Below are 20,517 nucleotides of genomic sequence, written 5' to 3' on the forward strand. Positions count from 1 at the left end.
CTGTAACGAGAAGAACATCCTTCTTTGGTGTCATTTCTAGAAGGTGTTGTAAATCTTCATAGAATTGGTCAATTTCAGTTTCAGAAGTAAAAAAAGTGGATTCGTTGCACTAGGGCAGGGACGTCCAACTCCCAAGAGACTGCGATCTACTTACAGAATAAAAAACTGGCAGTGATCTCCCCCTTTTGGAGGGGTTCAGGTCAAAGTTGTTGAGCTTTGTTTTAGGGAGGAAAGGCAAACTTGTTGACTTTAGGGGGGAAATGTAAAAGTCACTTACCAAAAGAACGCTCAGGATCATGGCGAAAACTCTGTCTTCCGTACTAGCGATTATACACAAATGGAGGACGGGGCAAGGGGGTGGGACCGGATGCTCTTTTGCCCCCGCAAAGGAAAAAGAGCCCAATTTGACATCCCTGCACGAGGGGAAGTGTTGTTTAATCCACTTAAATACATAGACCTTACGCTCCACTTTGTGCTGGGATCACACATAAAATACTGACCATCTGGAAGAACCCTAGATCTCCTGTTTGTCAGTCCCAGTGGTGTTCCAATTCTGCCTGGTGTTTCCATTTAAGATTGTTGCTTTTAAGTAGCACATACCCCAAGTTCAAAAGTTGTCCAAATACAGTGGTACCTCAGGTTACATACACTTCAGGTTACATATGCTTCAGGTTACGGACTCCGCTAACCCAGAAATAGTACCACAGGTTATGAACTTTGCTTCAAGATGACAACAGAAATTGTCCAGTGGTGGTGCAGCAGCAGCAGCAGGCCCCATTAGCTAAAGTGGTGCTTCAGGTTAAGAACTGTTTCTGGTTAAGAACCGACCTCCAGAACAAATTAAGTTCTTAACCTGAGGTACCACTGTAGTTTGTGGTTCGTGCTGAAGGACCACCCTTGAATGCTGGCAATATAAGTTTTGTGAAGCTTAACAGGCAGGCCTGTCCCCTGCTTGTTCCCACTCTATTCTGCCCAATGTTCCAAATAACTATTGTGATTAATAGTCATCAACAGCCCTTGGGGTCATAGAAGCATAGAGTTGGAAGGGACCCTGAGGATCATCTAGTCCAACCCCTGCAATGCACGAATATGCATATCTGCCATCCATCAATTGGTCTAATCCTCAATTATTATTTTTTAATGTCCCCTCAAAGCTATTGACTATCACAACTTTGCAAAGGAGTGTTTTCCTCTATTGGTTCTGAATCTACTGCCAGTTAATTGCACTAGGTGAATCCGAGCTCTGTTACTGGGGGCCTCAGTACATGTCTGGACTCCAGTCAGAATGGGATTCTCAACTAAGAAGCTCATAACTGTGCAAAGAGGGGAAATGGAGTTTCCCCCAGTGAAGCACAAACACTGAAGTCAAAAGCCTGCTAAGGAAAACATGGATCTTTTCCTCATGGGACAGCAAGTATTTTACATGTGCGTTGTGCGATACCACCAATCAGCTTCCTTGCTAACACTCTTGTTGTTGTTTAACTCTCAAAGCTTTATTTGTTGTTGCACATTTTGGCCAACAGGAATAACGTAGCATTGATTAAAATCACATTTTGCTTAAGGGAAGTTATGCCGTTGACGGCAAAGCATAATCTTCCAAGTACTGCTTTTCCAAGTAGATATGGCCTCTGCGTATGTGTGTCTTCTTCTTAAGGGAAGATGGCAGCCAGCAGTGCTCCACCAGCTGTCACTGCAGCTGTGGTAGCAGCGGACAGCCCAGCAGCACCTAGAAGATGATCAAGGCACACCATTATTGTGATGAAGATCTCAAGTTGGGGAGACTGGCTCTGCCAATCATGTGGTTCTTGTCCTGAAAGCAGCAGACATACCGACTGACTGAAGCACGGCAACAGCGCTCCCAGCTGCTACTCCTCCACCATTGGCGATGGCTGCTGCCGACATCATTTTTGCAGCCAGAGAGCTAGCTGCAATTCCAGCTCCAGTGAAGCCTGCTGCTCCCAGTGCTACTGGGGCACCAATTGTGGCCACTGCTGCAAGAACACAGAATTAGGAATATGTTACATGATAGAAGCCTTAAATCTAAATTGCCTAGACCACAGTGCTTAACCGTCTTGGCTGTGGGTCCTAGGAGACCTGCTCCCAGCCTTGCAGGCCTTTTCCCACCTAGCCTGGGATGGTGGGGCCCTGACTGACAGACTCTAATTTCAAAAGCTAAGGCTCTTGGGCTGAGGTATTTAGGACAGTGGTTTCCAATTGGGGTGTGTGTGTGGTCTGTTGCACCCCCCTGAGAGAACTTGCTTATCTTGCTAATTGGGGAGTGAAAGCCGTGGATCATTGAGCCTCCACGCACTATCAGGGAAAGTTGCTGGATGGCAAGAGAGTAGGGATTGGGGGAAAACCTTGCAATTGGTACAAGGAGAGAGTGAGAATGCAAATTGCTTGCTCCACTGGGCGAATTCATGGAGCCCTGCTAGGACGAAAGGGGAAGCAGCTCCTGGCTGCTTCTCATCTAAAACAGGCTTCCTCAACCTTGGCCCTCCAGATGTTTTGAGACTATAATTCCAATCATCCCTGACCACTGGTCCTGCTAGCTAGGGATCATGGGAACTGTAGGCAAAAAACATATGGAGGGCTGAGTTTGAGGAAGCCAGATCTAAAATAATTAAACTAGAAGCGCCTAATTCAGACGACTTGGCGTGTAAAGCTCTCCACCTATCGTTGTTGTCATCATCAATCCATCTTTTACCCCAAGGTCCCAAAGCAACTTACAACAATTAAAACAATATTTTAAGGCAATAGAAAACAACTTAATGCCATATGAGTAAGGTGGATTCTAAAAATATGCCCAATCAAGCAAATGCATAATTTTGCATCCAGACCTCATTGATTTTGGAAGGGGGGTGGGCCGGGCAACCAGGTGCCTAGAAACTTGGGCTTGGGGAGAATTTGGTTCAATTCCCTTTTTTGCTTTAAAAATTCAGAGTAGCCCTAGACCAGTCACTGTTTCTGAGACCAGTGGAGTGAGGGGGGAACAAACCTTTTCACCAGCTCTAGGTACCTCCGTTGCTAGCACCTGCTCACAACAACTTGCCATAACCTCAGCTGCATTTCTGACAGTCAAGGCAGTTTGTTTCTCTCCTCCATCCACCCACCCCTGCCATCCTTCCTGCTTTGGCTATCCCGGCTACCAGTGCTTTTTTTCTTGAAAAAAAGGGGGGGGAACTGACTACGATATATAGATACAGTGGTACCTCAGATTACATACGCTTCAGGTTACATACGCTTCAGATTACAGACTCCGCTAACCCAGAAATAGTACCTTGGGTTAAGAACTTTGCTTCAGGATGAGAACAAAAATCGTGCTCCGGTGGCGGGCAGCAACAGGAGGTCCCATTAGCTAAAGTGGTGCTTCAGGTTAAGAACAGTTTCAGGTTAAGAACGGACCTCCGGAACGAATGAAGTACTTAACCCGAGGTACCACTGTATTTGCTTAATGCAGAAAGGGCACCCAAATTTTGTTAAATTTAATGCTGTTGGCTATCCCTTCAGTTATTCTGTTTTGATATGCCAGGTGTTCTGTCAAAGCCATTTCACAGCTCTCATCAAGCCAGACTTTCATTGTGAACTCCACCATTTCCAATGACTTGCAAGCTTCATTCATGCTGCTGCAAGCAAAATAATCACCAAAGCTTGCCCAACTGGAAAGCCAGATTACTTACCCAAGCCAGCTGCACCTCCCAAAACTGCAGTTACTGAAAGAGAGACTTGTTTTAATAAGATATAATGGATCTCAAGTACATATACAGTCATACCTCGGGTTATGAACGCTGCTGGTTGCGCATTTTCGGGTTGCAGACCACGCAGATCCCGGAAGTACCGGAACAGGTTACTTCTGGGTTTCAGCGCTCGCTCATGCGCAGAAGCACAAAATGATGTCACACGCGTGCGCAAAAGTGCCGGATTGCATCGTGCGCAGACGCGGCGCTTCAGGCTATGAACACTGCGGGTTGTGAACGTGCCTCCCGCATGGATCACGTTTGCAACCAGAGGTATGACTGTAAAATGCAAAAAAGCATCAGGTGAGCTACAACTGTGGTGGGCATATTTGTCAGTTTCAGTTCCTTTCTGTTCCTCATGTTTTTCAATCTCAGGTTCAATTCACATTTCCATATCACCTCGATTTAAAAGCAAATACAAACAAATTCTCATGAAAATTTACCAACATTTCAATGCTGATTTCTCCTAATATATACATTTGTATACAATATTCCCTAGTGCACACATTTTTTTTTGCAAAGCAATTTCTTTAAAACAATACATTTTTTAAAATGTTATTTTTACTAATCTACACATTTTTAAGGACAGTGTGTGCCTTTTTGTACACATTGCTTGGCTGAAGAACTGCACTGCAAAATTCAGAGAAGTGCGCATCTCAAAGGGTTGTTGTTTTGGTTCTTGTACTGCTTCTGAAAGTGCAGATTAGGGAGGTTCACCTTCCAATTTGAAAGGAAATGAGTTTCTCTCCCATCCCTACCTGTGGCAGAGGGAAGTGGAAGCTATCAATTGGCACTGTGCCCAGAAATGAACTACTATTCAGTGCAAATCTTTTAATAGTGGGCAAGATATATTTCAAACTGGCATTTTCCAACATAATGGCACAGTTGCATTTCTTAACCAGCTTCTGTTTCCGTGCTGTCTTCAAAAGCTGCCCAAGATGTGGCCTGCTACATTAATCTAAGATGTTACAAGAGCCTGTAACTGCCCATGCAGAACTAGAAGAAAGGTATTTCAGATTTGTTCAATTCTTTCATCTAGTCTTGGTCACTATATATACAGTTGTATACCTGAAATACAGTGGTACCTCGGGTTACATACGCTTCAGGTTACAGACTTTGCTAACCCAGAACTAGTACCTCAGGTGAAGAACTTTGCTTCAGGATGAGAACAGAAATTGTGCTCCGGCGGCACGGCGGCAGCAGCAGGAGGCCCCATTAGCTAAAGTGGTGCTTCAGGTTAAGAACAGTTTCAGGTTAAGAACGGACCTCTGGAACGAATTAAGTACTTAACCCGAGGTACCACTGTACTTGCATTCATACCCACAAGAGACCTCCAGTTTCAGGAACGGGGAAGTTCTAACTGAAGTGTGGGGCAACACACACATTTAACCAAGTACTGCCTACTAGTGTACATGAATATTAAGACAGATTTTGGAAACATAAAATTAAAAGTACTCCTATGCGGATGAAGGCACACGAATACATGCACAGAAGCAGTGTTCTGTGTACTGGGATGAGTGTTGCGCTGTGTTCTAAACCACTGAGCCCTCCTGGGCTTGCCGGCAGTTCAAATCCCTGCGATGGGGTGAGCTCCCATTGCTCTTCATGCTTCATCCTAACAGTGAAGCATGCTTCCAATTTTAATCTGCGCTGAGTGGGGGTGGAGGTGAGGAGAGTTTGTGTCACTGACTGAGAGTTTGAGACAACTGCTTTGGACTGTAAGGTTACAGTTACCCAATCCCCAAGAAAGTAAACAGGCTCTCTTACCTGGATCAGCCATGCTGGCTTCCTAAAGACCTGTATAGAGATGCCAGAAACTCTTTGTTAGGATAATGCAGTGTACAATTGTGTGTTAAACTCTGGAACTCAATCCCACAGGAGGCAGTGACGGCCACAAATTTTTAGTGGCCTTTAAAAGAGGACTGGACAAATTCATGGAGACATGGCTATCAGTGGCTACAAGCCACGATGGCTGTGCTCTGCCTCCAGTTCAGAGGCTGCAATGCTTCTGAATACCAGTTGCTGGAAACCACTGGAGTTGCGATTGAGGGTTTTCCAGATGTATCTGAATGGCCATTGTGAAAACAGGATTCTAGACTAGATGGACCCTTGGCTTGATCCAGCAAGATCTTATGTTCTTAACTAACAACCACTCAGACTCCCACTGCGTCCAGAACCCACTCGCACATTATGCCACTACACTGTTAAAATGATTTGCTTAAAACAATTCCCAAGGTGGGAAACTGCCGTGTTAATTCTGTTTCACAGCAAAAGCAACCAAGAGTCTCATGGTAACATAAAGACTAGCAAATTATATTCAGCATAAGCTTCCATGAGTTAAAAAAGGACTCTGGTTCATGGGTGTAACGGGGGGAGCAGCTCCCCCCCGATCAAGTAAAACAATATACTGTAAATTCTTAACTAACTGACCAATCACGTCGGTTCTGCCCCCCTAACAAAAGTCCTGACCCCCCCCCACAAAGATTCTGGCTACGCCCATGTGCTGGTTGACAGTATTATACCACTTAAATGGTCCTCATGGCTTCCCTCAAAGAATACTGGGAACTATAGTCTGTTGAGGGTGCTGAGAGTTGTTAGGAGATCCCTGTTCCTGTTTGGGAGCAACAAGTATCAAAGTGGTTTAACAATCACTCCCTAAATAGTTACAGTGACAATTATCATCCTCTGCTGGTCTCTGTTTCGGGAAGTTTTTACTGTGTGACATTTTATTGTTTTTATATTTTGCTGGAAGCAGCCCAGAGTGGTTGGGTGTTTATACCCAGAAGGGTGGGGTATTATTATTATTTCCCTTTACACAATTACCAACTGCCTGGTTTTTTTTTGCATTTTGTTTCCCTCTTGACCTCTCCATACCCTCTGCCTCCCAAGCATTTGTGTGTACATCACTTGGCCAATTTAGGATAATTCTGATAAAGTGGTTTAGCAATCAACCCCTCTTCCCAGGGAACTCAGAAAATGGTGCCCCCTCGAGGAATCCTGGGAATTGTAGTTTGTCAGTTTGTAGTTTGGCATGCAGATAAACAAAGTGCTGGGAAGAGGGTTCCTCACTCTGTCATCCGCCTGGCAGGAAAATATTCAGAGACATTTCTGCAGGCCAGGCTGCTGCTAAAAGGCATAGAAGAGCCAGTAAGAAGGGGACTCGAGGAAAAAGTTAGCTGGATAAAAAGTTAGTTGGGGGTGAGGGTGGGGTGGGTAGCCACTTTTTTTGCTGCGGGTGAAGCCTCTAGAGGGGTGTCATTTTTTTACATAATTTTTTTTTATTAATTTTCAATTATAATCCAATAATAGCCTCATTATAACAATACCTATTTATAATACAATTAATATCATTAAGATACCAAATTATATAATTTAGATAAGGTGGCCCCCAGGTGCTGGAATTGATGATTGCATGATTTTCTTTACTTTTGTGTTCCAAAATCCTACTGATTTCAGTTACTTTCCGGCCATAATAATCCCTATCCCGAGGGGCGTCATTGAGGCTCCCAGCCTGCTGGGCTTCAGGGATTAGCTTGCATGCCCAGCCTTCCTGTTCGTATGTGAGCAATCCTGATTCACGTTTCCATGCATGTATATTGTTCTTTGCACTGTTATTCCCCACCCACCCCCATCCTCAGTCAGTTTGGCCTTTAATATATAAGAACAATTTACCGTATTTTTCGCTCCATAGGACGCACTTTTTCCCCTCCAAAAATGAAGGGGAAATGTGTGTGCGTCCTATGGAGCGAATGCAGGCTTTCGCTGAAGCCTGGAGAGTGACAGGGGTTGGTGCGCATCGACCCCTCTCGCTCTCCAGACTTCAGGAGAACCCCAGCACCAGCCCCACAAGGTCGGGAGACAGCAGGGAGGCGGAACGCCGCCACCCCGCTGTCCCCAGACCTGATCTGAAGGCAGGCGGTGGGGAGAAGCGCGCTTCTCCCCGCTGCCTGCTCCGCAAGCTGCGGGGACAGCGGGGAGGCGGAGCGCGTCTTCCCGCTGTCCCCGGACCTGGTCTGAAGGCAGGTGGTGGGGAGAAGCGCGCTTCTCCCCGCTGCCTGCCCCGCAAGCTCCGGGGACAGCGGGGAGGCGCGGCGCGCCTTCCCCCTGTCCCCGGACCTGATCTGCATGCAGGCAGCGGGGAGAAGCGCGCTTCTCCCCGCCGCCTGCCCCACAAGCGCCTGGGGGGGAAAAATAATTTTTTTTTCTTTATTTCCCCCCCAAAAAACTTGGTGCGTCCTATGGGCCGGTGCACCCTATGGAGCGAAAAATACGGTATTTATCTCACAGCTAACCCCTGTCCCCCTGAAAGGATATCTGTGGCAACAAAAAATGAAGTCAGACAACTAATAAAGCAGGCAAGAGTTTGCTGGCAACAATTCAAGAGTCAAATAGAGTTAACACGGGCAAGATGCAATAGGAGCGTAGGGATCACTTCCCTGCGATGAGAGAGATGGATAAAAGAAAAGGGGGTGGGGGAGAGGCTCGAATGCACGTGTGGCTGCCTGCAATCAGTTTACAACACTGAGAATGAAGATAAACTGGTAAAATAAGGGGGCTGGGTTAAAGCTAAAGGGAAAACCTCAAAGATCCCTCAATAACAAGGCAGGGGTTCAGGGCTCCTAAAGCCGAGCTGCAGCCTTAGAAGGGAAAAATGGGGCTTTTGGAGGAGGTTTTTACTGCCCTGCTGCTTCCAATTTTTAAAAGGCAAATTGCGGGAGAAGATGCAGCAGTCAATCACTCTCTCACTCTCTCCAAGCACCCACGCTAGCAAACAAACACACAGGCAACCACACACTCACAAAGCACACACACTAGCAAACAGACAGTCACGCTGCACACACAATCAAGCAATCAGAGTGGCCAAACCTCCTAGCAAGCACTTCCCTGGCTTCTGCTTACCTCAACGAAGTCGGCCCTGTTGACTCGAAGAAAATGTGTGTGCGATGGTGGGGATGGTTGGCGCGGCCGCATTTAAATGGCAAGCCACGCCCCCACGAGCTTCCCTGTTGGGTGCCCAACTGTCTTTTGTACAGGTACTGTAACGAGCTGGGATTACAGGTAAGACCGCTCCCTTACAGCAGGTGCTTCTAATCTCAGCTCTTTACATACAGTGAAGATACCAGGTAGCCTGACATCTGGCTGGTTGATAGGGGATCAAATACTTATTTCACTCATTATAATGCACATCAATCTCTAACTTTTGTCTTCTGGGTTTCTGGGGTTTTCCCTGTTGTTATTCTATCTCTCACAGCTACAATAAACCTACCATTAAAATTATGGACTGGTCATTTCTTCGTCAGAGGGCAAACGGGCAAATTTAGCAGGGGATCAAATACTTTCCCCCCTCACTGTATGTCTGGCACCTTCGTTATACAGTTTTTAATTGTATGCTGATGGTATACCTCTTTGCCCTGGCTTTTGACACCTGAGAAGTGTGTTTTGGGACCTGCCCTACTCTTGTGATTTGCTTAAACTGCTTTTAGCATTGCATTTTAGATTACGGTAACACACCCTGGGACCTGCTCATGAATAAATAAATTTAATGCTAATAATAATACGACAGACAGTTTTTGCAAAGCAATTTTCCCAAACACAATGCATATTTGTATGTATGTATGTTTTTGTTTAGGAACGCGGGTGGCGCTGTGGGTTAAAGCCTCAGTGCCTAGGGCTTGCCGATCGAAAGGTCGGCGGTTCGAATCCCCGCGGCGGGGTGCGCTCCCGTTGTTCGGTCCCAGCGCCTGCCAACCTAGCAGTTCGAAAGCACTCCCGGGTGCAAGTAGATAAATAGGGACCGCTTACTAGCGGGAAGGTAAACAGCGTTTCCGTGTGCGGCTCTGGCTCGCCAGAGCAGCGATGTCACGCTGGCCACGTGACCCGGAAGTGTCTTTGGACAGCGCTGGCCCTTGGCCTCGTTGAGTGAGATGGGCGCACAACCCTAGAGTCTGTCAAGACTGGCCCGTATGGGCAGGGGTACCTTTACCTTTACCTTATGTTTTTGTTTTGTTTTTTTACTAATATATGCATTTTGTGCACGTTACTTGGCTGGAGAACTGCATTCCAAAATTCAGAGAAGTGCAGATTTTGAAGAATGGGTCTGTTTCACTTTGCATATGGTTTCAGAATATGTGAATAACGTAGGTTTTGCTTTTAATCTGAATTGAATTTCTCCCAAATCTCTAGCTACATATGACTACCATAATAGGTACTGTATATGTGCACAGTCAGGCTAATTAAAGATAACAGAATCATAGACTGTAGAGTTGGAAGGGATCCTGAGGGTCATCTAGTCCAACCCCCTGCAATGCAAAATCTCAACCAAAGCATCCATGACAGATGTCCATCCAACCTCTGCTTAACAACCTCCAAGGAAGGAGAGTCAACTATCTTCTGAGGAATTCCATTCCATTGTCAAACAGCTCTTACCACCAGCTTGTCAATATCCTTCTTAAATTGTGGCACCCAGGACTGGACACAATATTCTAGGTTTGATATCACCAAAATAGAATAGAGAGCCATCTTATTATTTCCCTTGAACGGAACACTATACTTTTGTTAGTGCAGCCTAGAATAGCATTAGCTTTTTCCATGGCTACATCACATTGTTGACCTCCTAAGACTGTGGACTCCTAAGACCCTTAGATCCTTTCCACATGAACTACTGACAAGCCAGGTGTCCCCCAATCTTATATTTGTGCAGCTGGTTCTTTCTGCCTAGGGTAGAACCTGACATTTGTCCCTATTGAAATTCATTCTATTAGTTGGGACCCAGTTCTCCAATCTGTTAGGATAATCTTTGTTGAATTGTGTCTTTAAATGTAAAGGTTCATCATTGTTTCACCCGATGTGTATATCTTTAAGGGGCCAGAGCAAGGGCCAGAGCAAAATAACGAGATCCAGCTTTACAGCTGTGAAACATAGCAGGTGCTGCTGAGTTGCATTGATTAAGCTGTGTCAGGAATTGGGTGTAGTATATAAGGAGCAGCACCTAGCTCTGCCATTACCCTGGGGGATGGGTTGGTGGTTGGGTCGTGTTTGTTTGTTAATGTATTTAGTGTAAAGGGAGTTTTTGTTTTTCTTATTAAAACCTTGTTTAAGTTATTTTTGAGTCCCTTTTTAATGCATGGTCTCCCCAGCAAGCTCTCTGCAGCGCTACCATACTGCAAAAAGCCAACAATCTTGAATCCCGAGTCTATCATCTGCAGCATTAGCTACCCCTCCCAGTTTGGTGTCATGTGCAGAACTGCAGATGTGTATGTGATAGTAATTCCGAACTTATTTTTAAGGTTCTTACCATGTTGTTAATTCTAGCGTTCTCATTTTTTTGAGGGTGCCACAATTTCACTGGAGGCAGAATTGTGAATGGGTTCTTGGCTGCATGGATGATGTCAAAACCAGCACATATCTATGCTGGAGGAGTGTCTGAAGTGAGCATTGCTATCCTATTCTCGTCACTCTTAGAGACCTGTTACGCGAATGTACCAGGGTTTGGCCCTCTAGCTGAGGATTCACAGTAACAGTGTTTCTTACTCTTCTTTCTTCTCAGCTGCTGCAGGTCTGTAATTAATTGGCACAGCTTTATGGGCAGCTATAGGGGCACTATTGGGAATCTTATATGAGGGCTTTGGCATGAAAGAGGCAAAAGGCAGGAGATGATGTCCTTTGCAAGAGGAGAGGCACTTGATGCTTCACGATGCATCTTTGCCATTTGATGAGAAGCCAACTTCACATGACTAATTTGTGGTTGTTCCCAACTGAGTTTTATGTGGAGTAAAGCCATTGAAATGAATGGGCCTAAGTTAGTCATGCCCATTAATTTCAGTGGATCTACACTGAGTAGGACTAGAGTCGGCAGCAACCCATGCTAACTCCATTCCATTTGGTGACACCAGAGTTCTTTTCGCCCCAAAGCTTTCCTTGGAATCTTTTCAAAACTAAAGTCCTCTCAATTTCAGCAACGTCCCTTTACATTTCCTTTAGCATTGCTAAGCTTAAGAAGAACCTTACTGCTGAAACACACCAAGGACTCATCTTGTCCAGCATCCTGTTCTCACAGTGGCCAATGAGATGCCTGTGGGAAACTTGCAAGTAGGACCCAAGGGCTACAGCACTCTCCTATCCTGCAGCTTCCAGCAACTGGTGTTCACAAGCACACTGCCACCGACAGTGGAGGCAGAACATATTGATAGTCTTGTTAGGATTTTTATCTCACCAGCTGCTCAGCAAGTAGCACTATGGTTGTTTATATCATGTGAGTGTCTGAGAGCGTGAGACAGGAAGTCTCATTATTGTTGGAGTACTGATAGAAGTTATTTCACTTCTGTGTGAGATGTTGTTCTGTACTGCTGCTGAGAGAGAGCAGACATGCTGTTGGAGCCTCTGTATATAGACTGTTAAATAAAGTAGTTTTTAGCTACTCATTGTCTCTTTCTTCTGCAATGAGATGCCAGAAGACGAGTGTGCTCCTCTCAGGAGGAAGGGGTCGCTTATCACAGGTCTCTCTGGACTGAGGAAGATTTACAGCCAGAGAGTGACCACTGGAGAGATGCCCTGGTGTCTTGGGAAGGTGGTGGCCTTTCCGGGCGTTTTCCCAACAAGTCTCACCCTCCATAAATAAAAGGAAACATGATCAGTGATGGACAGGGCACTTTATTCCCCAAATATAAAAAGTCTGCTACAAAACTGGGTTGTCTTCTGAATCTTTAAACCTTCCGGCTTCGTCTGGTGAATGTTGCTGAGCCAGATGTGATGGTCTGTGGAAGATAAATTGGAAAAGGTTTCTCTAAATTGCCTCGTAACTAGCAGGTGTAAGACTTACCTAAGCAACGCAAAGTACTGTATTTTTCGCACCATAGGACGCACCGGACAATAGGACGCACCTTGTTTTAGAGGGGGGAGAACAAGAAAAATTTTTTCTCCCCCTCTCTGCCCAGCGCCCCTTCAGCGAAGTGGCAGGAGGCACTGCGCAGAGAGAGGGAGAATTTTCCCCCTCTTGTTTTCCCGCTCTAAAACAAGGTGCCGTTTAAGGTGCGTTCAGGCGGCTACCTTGGAAGCCTGGAGAGCGAGAGGGGTCAGTGCACACCGACCCCTCTTGCTCTCCAGGCTTCAGGTTCCTTTCAACCTGGGAAGCCCACCACCAGCCCCAAAGAGCAGGTCAGAGAGCAGCGGAAAGGCGCAGCGGAGAGGCTGCTGCCATAGTCGCACGTCACTTCTCCAGCTGGGAGAGGGTCGCGGGGCTATGGCTTCTTTAGCCCCACACACGCTCTCCCAGCTGAAGAGGTGGCGCATGGCTAAAGAGGCTCCTGCCATAGCTGCGCGTCACCTCTCCAGCTGGGAGAGGGTCGCGGGGTGCTTCTTTAGCCCCGCGTGCGCTCTCCCGGCTGGAGAGGTGGTGGGTGGCTATAGAGGTTCCTGCCATAGCTGCGCGTCCCCTCTCTAGCCGGGAGAGGGTCGCGGGGGGCTGCTTTAGCCCCGTGCACGCTCTCCCGGCTGGAGAGGTGACGGCCGGCTATAGAGGTTCCTGCCATAGCCGTGCGTCACCTCTCCAGCCGGGAGAGGGGTCGCGGGGCTATGGCGTTTTAGCTCCATAGGACGCACACACATTTCCCCTTCATTTTTGAAGGGGAAAAAGTGTGTCCTATAGAGCGAAAAATACAGTACATCAGAACGTGTTCCAAAACACTGCAAATAACCAGGTAATTGGGGCAATCGTTGAAGCCAGGGGACCAATTAAAAGTAGATCCCTTAGTAAATTAATTGACACATACAATTTAGCTTCAAAAACATTCCAATGAAACTATTTTGTTTGGAGTGAGTTTTCACCTTTGTTCGAACCATGGCTATTGTTGGAGCATATTCCTGATGAGATCCAGTTTGCTGTAGTCTTGGACTGGGGATAGGGTGGCCATGTTCAAAATGCTCTTGTATGCATTAGCAACTACACCTGCTTCGATTCTTGCTTTCACATTTGCAATAGTTAAAGGAGCAGGTGCCCTTTGAGCATGTGCAGAGTGCCTTTCTCTAGATGGCCTGCAGTATTTTGCAGAACCATGTGGTACGATGCAGAATGCCCAAATAAAAGTATGCAAAATGCATGATGCAAAATGCCAAAATAAAAGTGTGCAAAATGCTTGCGTTCTTGCCCAATACTTCCCACATGTCTGGGATTGGGAGAACAGGAGCTTCCCAAGGCAGAGGCACAGGCATTCTCCCAGCCCCTCCTTTGGAGAAAGTGACCCTTCTGCAACTGTTCATCTTAAAATACAGTGGTACCTCGGGTTAAGTACTTAATTCATTCCAGAGGTCCGTTCTTAACCTGAAACTGTTCTTAACCTGAAGCACCACTTTAGCTAATGGGGCCTCCCGCTGCTGTTGTGCCACCACTGCACGATTTCTGTTCTCATCCTGAAGCAAAGTTCTTAACCCGAGGTACTATTTCTGGGTTAGCGGATTCTGTAACCTGAAGCGTATGTAACCCAAGGTACCACTGTATCAGCATTTACTCACCTCCACCATTTCATTGCCAACTACTTCCTGCTCATGGACGAATTTATCTGCTTTGGCTATTAGTTTCCCATTTTCCAGGGTTACTGTGCACTGTTTTAAAAAAGAAGAAGAAAAACCATTACTGCACAAGGTTTGGGCAGCAACAGATCAGACGCATAGGTGGCCACAACCAAATGGCCAGCAGAAGGCAGAGTTGCACCAAATGAAGGAAATGAATACAGGCAGTTACTGTTTTAGGCACCTCTGATACGTGCGTGGCTTCACATGTCCACACTGCAGTGAACCCATGAACACCCAGAAAATGTCACCCAAAAAATCACAAAAAAGGGGCAGAACAGGACAGGGCACCTTACACAGGCACCACTGATGTGCGCAGGGGTCTGGAACGTAACCCACACTCAAATCAGTTGCTGCCTGTATATACATTCTAAACAAATGTGTACATTATGGAGCCCCTAAAGTAAATAGAAGCTTCTCCATACACTGCAATGGGAAAGAAACAGGTGCCTCTTGGGAATACTGTGCCACAAAGATTGAGGGTTGCCAGCCAGGCCCAGAGTCTCTGACCACTCTGCGCCATTCATTTATAGCACTTTGCTACCATGTTAAACAGTCATGGTTTCCCCCAAAGAATTCTGGGAACTGTAGTTTGTTAAGGCTGTTGAGCATTGTTACCAGACCCCTGTTCTCCTCCCAGAGCTTCAGTTCTCAGAGTTTCCTCTGAAGAGGGCTTGGCTGTTAAACTACTCAGCGAACTGTAGCTCTCTGAGGGGAGTAGGAGCCTCTTAATGCCTCTCAGGATCCTTAACCACCTACAGGCCCCAGAATCCATTGCGGGAAGCCATGCCTGTTTAAAGTGGTGCCATAGCACTTTAAATGTATGGTGTGACTGTGGCCTCTGTGTCTAGCTTTAAGAACCCGCCCATATGGGCTCTCACATGCAGGTGTGAGTTGGGATGAGTGAACCTGTTTTTCATTGTTCCATTCTTCAGTTCTCTACATTTTCACATCAGTTTGATTTTTTAAAAACGTCCTTGTGAAAATTCACTAACATTTTCATACAAATTTATCCTCAAATATATACGTTTTAATGCATTTTTTTTACTAATATACTCAATTTTGAGAAGCCGTTTCCCCCAATATAATGCATTTTTTTTCTTTGTTATTTTCTCCAGGATATGCACTTTAATGCACACTTCACCCTAGTAGATGCCTTCTCGTACCCGTTACTTGACTGAAAAACCTGCAACGCAAAATTTGGGAAGTGTGGATTTTGAAGGACGTCTGTCTTTTGCCTTGCGTATTGTTTCAAAAAGTGCAAATGAGGTAGGTTTACCCTGAAATAAAAACTGGAACAAATTTCTCCCTCGCCTGCCTTTTTCTCTGGGTTTGGCAACTCTACAGAGAATTCAGGACTTTTGCTTTTCTGGTGCTGAGAAAGGAGACGTCTGAGTGCTTCCTTGCTTGTCCCGTACTTTCTAGGTGCAGGTCGAAAAGGTTTTGTCTTTGTCCCACCACGTTCCCCCTAGGAAACCTCTATTTTAGTGCTAAATTGGAATAAGCAGCAATCTGAGGGAAACCTGATGGCCAGTTGTTCCAATTCGGCGCTGAACCACAGGTTCCCCAGGGAAAAGCGGCAGGGCAAACCAAAGAAGTGTGGATGACGACAGCAGCCAGGTGAGGCAGCTGCATTGTATGCCTCTGAGGATGGCAGAGTAAAAACAGGTAGGGCAGATTTGAGTCAGGAGGCACAGTCCTGTGGGATTTTCTCTTGCTCAAGCCCCCGTGAAACGAGCAGCAACTGCAGCTTAGTGTTGCAGGAGATTGTGCACCCTGTTAAATTCATGCACGTGTGAGGAGCAGTCGATTTTCTACATTATGCACCAAAATATCTTGGACTGGCCCTTTTCTGTACATTACAAACAAGACGGTTTTAAAGAAGTGTGGTTATAATGCCTTTCCAGCAAAGAACCTTGGGAACTGTAGTTCTGGCAAGCCATCTGGGAATCTCCACCAGCTACAGTTTCCCAGCAACTCTCACACAGGAGTCAGCTCTGCTCTAGTTTGTGTTGCAGATGTGCCTGAGTAATCGATCGGCAGCGTCAAGAGCCACCTGCTAATGCTGTTAACTCTCAAAGCCCTTAGTTACCTTCACTTTCTTGCCATCCATGGTGGTCATTTCTGTTTCTTTTCCCAGAGTAAATGAATTTGTGACGGATTTGTTGGGGGTTTTGGATGTGACGACAAAGCTGTTCCCGGTTTGCTTGATTTCAGTGATGGGCTTAATGTCTTTAGCCGCTTTGATGATATCGTCTGACAAAGCTGGGGAGGTGGAGAGAGACAGAGGCACACAGAGAGATGTGGTGGAACAAAAAGTGCAGAACATGAAAGATCCAGACTGGATCAGATCAAAGAACTGCTTATTAGAGCATTGTTCTTCCCCCCTCCCCCAATATACCTCTGGGGACGCCTTCAAGTAGGAGCACAGTCTCCCCCCACTATTGCTCTCCTGCAGCCATAGTTCACAGGCAATGGAAGTTCCATTTTGCTATCATTCCTTCTATTTCCCAGGCTTCTGGTTATGAGTGCCAATCCTTTATGTAGCCCAAACAACACCACCTCAACATGACTGGGAGGTATATCTACAAGGCTTGTGGGGGACTCCAAATTAAAGGACCCCCAAACTGAGCATGCTCATTGACCACAGAATGACTGTAGGAAGGGGGAGAAGCCAGAGGGGAGGTGGGGTTGGAATCCTGAACAGCAGCCCTAGAAAGGGCAACATTTGGTTGCAGGTGCCAACTGTGCATGGCTAGTAGTCATTGCTAAGCCTCTCTTCCTCCATGTATGTGTCTCACTTGTTTTTAGAAACACAGGAAGCTGCCTTGTACCGAGTCAGACCCACTGATTCATCTAACTCCATACCAACTGGCAGCAGCTCTCCAAGGTTTCAGGCAGGGGACTGTCTTCCAGCCCTCCCTGGAGACCCTGGAGATTGAACCAGGATCTTCTGCATCCATATCAGATGTTCTGCCATTGAGCTATGGCCCTTCCTTTTAGATTTAACGCCTTCTAAAGCAGTGACCATCACCCCATTCTATGGTGGGGAACCCCATGCATGCTTTCTGCCTGAAGGATTGCTTCCTCTTGCCTGGAAACAAGGAGCATTATATTCTCAGTAAAAGAGCAATTCTGAAGTTGGAAAGGTTTCGGGAAGATGTCTAAATTGGGGTGATGGTGAATGTATGACTGGGCGAGGAATGATGTAGAATTGGAAGGGACCACCAGGGTCATCTAGTTCCACCCCCAGCAATGCAGGAATCTTTTGCCTAGCATGGGGCTTGAACCCATGACCTTGAGATTAAGTGTCTTAATTGCCAACTGAGCTATCCTTGGCCTCTAAAACTGGAGGGAAACAATCACAGAATTGTAGCAAAGAAGGGCTTTCTAACTGCAGCGAAAGATTGATTCTGTAGCAGAAGATGCTGCTCACCTTGATCTAGCAAAGAGGTCTGCATGGTTCCTAGCCCTGTCCATTGCCTCTCTGCCCAGAGGACTTTACAAATTCTATTAGTACTCAAAGCAGAGAGAGCAGGTCTCCCGTGAGACCCCTGATTATACTCCAGCGAACTTGTTGCTTCCGGAAAAAGCAAGGAGCTGCTTACCGATAGCTTTCAGGAACTCTTCATATTTCTCTTGGCTGTAGACCTGCCATGTGCCATTGAATGCCATTTTGGAAAGCAGGAATGACTGAACGACAGGCTACTGGTGAAAGGCAAAAGAAGTTGGTGTCCCCAACTTAACTGGGTGCCATTTATAAAGATGTGAATCCTGCATCCTGTCCAGATTCAAGCTGCAAATGATTATACTAGGAACTATCAATAATTAATCCTAAATGTTGGCATTGTGGAAATAACCTTCCGGTCATTGGGTCGGTGCAAGCCTTGACTGATTCCTCACAGGAACAGGCATTGGCAAATCACACATTATTTCAAGATCCAGGGTTTATGTAACAATGAAGGCAGGAAGCCTCAATGTATTTCGGGTGGGTGAATCCAATGCAAAGGTGGTTGAATGTGTCAATTTCAGTTTCTTACTTTCCTACGCTTAAATTCATTTGCTACATTTCCACATCACTTGGTGATTTATTTATTTTTTTAAAAACAAGTCCTCATGAAAATGCTATTTTCACTAATTAGGCATTTTTTTGTGTATACTTCACCCTGGTATATCATATATCTCCTCCACCCTCACTTCAGATTTTTACCACAGAACATTAGGGATGGATGAATCTGTTGATTTTAGTTTCTCATTTTCCCAGTCTAAAGTTAAGACCTGCAGTTTGCATTTTTTAAAGTCCTTATGAAAATTTGCCAACATTTTGGTGAACATTTCTCCTAACACACACACTCTTTTGTATGCAGTTTTGACTAGTATGCACATTTTTGCAAGCAATTTCTCCCAATATATTTTGTGTTATTTTCACCCATGTGTGCATTTTTATGCATGCTTCCCCTACTATAAGCATTTCTGAACAAATTTATTTGGTTGGAGAACCACATGCAAAATCTGGAGAAATGTGAATTTCGAAGGATACTTGGAAGTGTCTTAGAGAGCGGCTGCCAGTCAGTGTAGACAATATTGTGCTAGATGGACCCAATGGTCTGACTCAGTATAAGGCAGCTTCCTTTGTTCCTAGCATAGGCTTAAAAGCAAAAGCAACAAACTACCTTCCAGCTTCCAGATTGTGAAAGTTTGATTCCTGATTGTCTAGAATCACCACAGGCAGCCAGGTGAATGTCTATTGAAAAACTTGGCCTATCAGGCAGGAGGATAGAATGCTTGATGATCGGTCCTTCAAAGCTGAGATTGCTGGTCTTCTGTTTGATAGGAAATCAAGTGGATCATGTAGGATACTAGCATGGTGACAACCTTCTTTTGTACTTAGATATCTTGGGCGAATTCAGAATTTCACAGTCCGTTTATAATAGTCACAGCCATACCCCAGTTACAGCCACACCCTCTTCTAAGATTATACAATACAGAGGTACCTCGGGTTAAGAAATTAATTCATTCTGGAGGTCTGTCCTTAACCTGAAACTGTTCTTAACCTGAGGTATCACTTTAGCAAATGGAGCCTCCCGCTGCCACCGCACTGCCATCGTGCAATTTCTGTTCTCATCCTGAAGCAAAGTTCTTAACCCGAGGTACTATTTCTGGATTAGCGGAGTCTGTAACCTGAAGCATCTGTAAGCCGAAGTACCACTGTAATAATCATTAGGGACTAATTGCAACAATCAATGCAGATGGCCCTGTGTTGCTTTTCAGCGAGAGCTATTATTTTCTGCGCACATACATGAGCAAATGATTTGGAGTGCTCCAATATCTTCCTATGCAGTGGCTCAAGCTGTGTTTTCCTTGAAATTCCATTGTGCATAACAGAACTTGCACACTATTTTCTTGAAAACAGAGGCACTTTGCATTTTCAGTGTTCCTAAATGCTCAGTTTTGGAGCATATGGAAAAACAACTCCTTGGTGTTCTTCCCATGTGCCTTCTCCAGGGTGATCCTAGGAGCCAATCCTCAGTGGCCAACTCACCTCCTTTCACTCCCATTGGCTCCAGTCAGCACAAATGGTAAGAAGATCTCTTCTCAGTGGCTACGAAGCTCCCCTTTCATGCTGATTGGATGGCTCTAGGATACTGGAGACAGGGACCCTGCTGCAGAAATAGTAACGGGTCTTTGACCCCACCCCCCGTGACTCCAGACCTCTACACCTTTTGGGCACAGGGCCAAAGAACAGAGATGAATCATCACTCCAGGACGATGGCTTGTTAACTTTGGCAGGCTTTACACTGCAGTGTAACCTTGTATGCCATGAGATTGCTTAATTGAAGTAGTATTTGTGTGCTACCAGATCTGACCTACGCAGGTCAACATTTCGAGTCCTGCATACTACACAATGCACACCCTTTTGATAGCAGAATGGAAGAGTAATACTTTCCCTCTTTTGTAACTGTATGCAACTTGTCCCCCCCCCCCGCCCGAAATGCCAAGAGGTGGAAACCATCTTAATACCCCTGCGCCATACTTTGAGAAACATCACACCATGAGTCCTGGTTTGGAGCAGCTTTGGACTTGCAAAGTACTGTTGAATTGATTTGGTGGTGAAAGCCTTGGTGACTCCGGGCTCTCACTAAAAACTCCTTGTTAGCAATAGCACCATGGGCTACTGGTCTGTTTCCAGGCATAAATCAGTGCTGGTTTTGATCTA

The 20,517-nt window shown here is 45.7% G+C and overlaps 2 protein-coding genes across 2 annotated transcripts; both read right to left on the minus strand.

The window, feature by feature from the left end:
* Positions 1-1,468: 1,468 nt before the first annotated feature.
* LOC310684801 (uncharacterized protein) lies at positions 1,469-8,679 on the minus strand. Its single transcript, XM_083456401.1, has 5 exons — positions 8,637-8,679; positions 5,505-5,534; positions 3,681-3,713; positions 1,830-1,991; positions 1,469-1,726 (listed from the first exon to the last, which is right to left on the minus strand). Exons 2-5 carry the CDS (start codon positions 5,515-5,517, stop codon positions 1,650-1,652), a joined length of 285 nt encoding a protein of 94 aa, XP_083312527.1. The 5' UTR covers positions 5,518-5,534; positions 8,637-8,679; the 3' UTR covers positions 1,469-1,649.
* A 3,687-nt stretch (positions 8,680-12,366) lies between these two features.
* On the minus strand, positions 12,367-19,944 carry LOC310684079 (fatty acid-binding protein, liver). Its single transcript, XM_083454545.1, has 5 exons — positions 19,843-19,944; positions 17,909-18,096; positions 16,393-16,565; positions 14,244-14,333; positions 12,367-12,490 (listed from the first exon to the last, which is right to left on the minus strand). The coding sequence occupies exons 2-5, from the start codon at positions 17,973-17,975 to the stop codon at positions 12,440-12,442; spliced, it is 381 nt and encodes a 126-aa protein (XP_083310671.1). The 5' UTR covers positions 17,976-18,096; positions 19,843-19,944; the 3' UTR covers positions 12,367-12,439.
* Positions 19,945-20,517: the final 573 nt, after the last annotated feature.

Source organism: Podarcis tiliguerta (genome assembly GCF_965153285.1).
Source record: "Podarcis tiliguerta genome assembly, chromosome: 8".
NCBI lineage: Eukaryota > Metazoa > Chordata > Lepidosauria > Squamata > Lacertidae > Podarcis > Podarcis tiliguerta.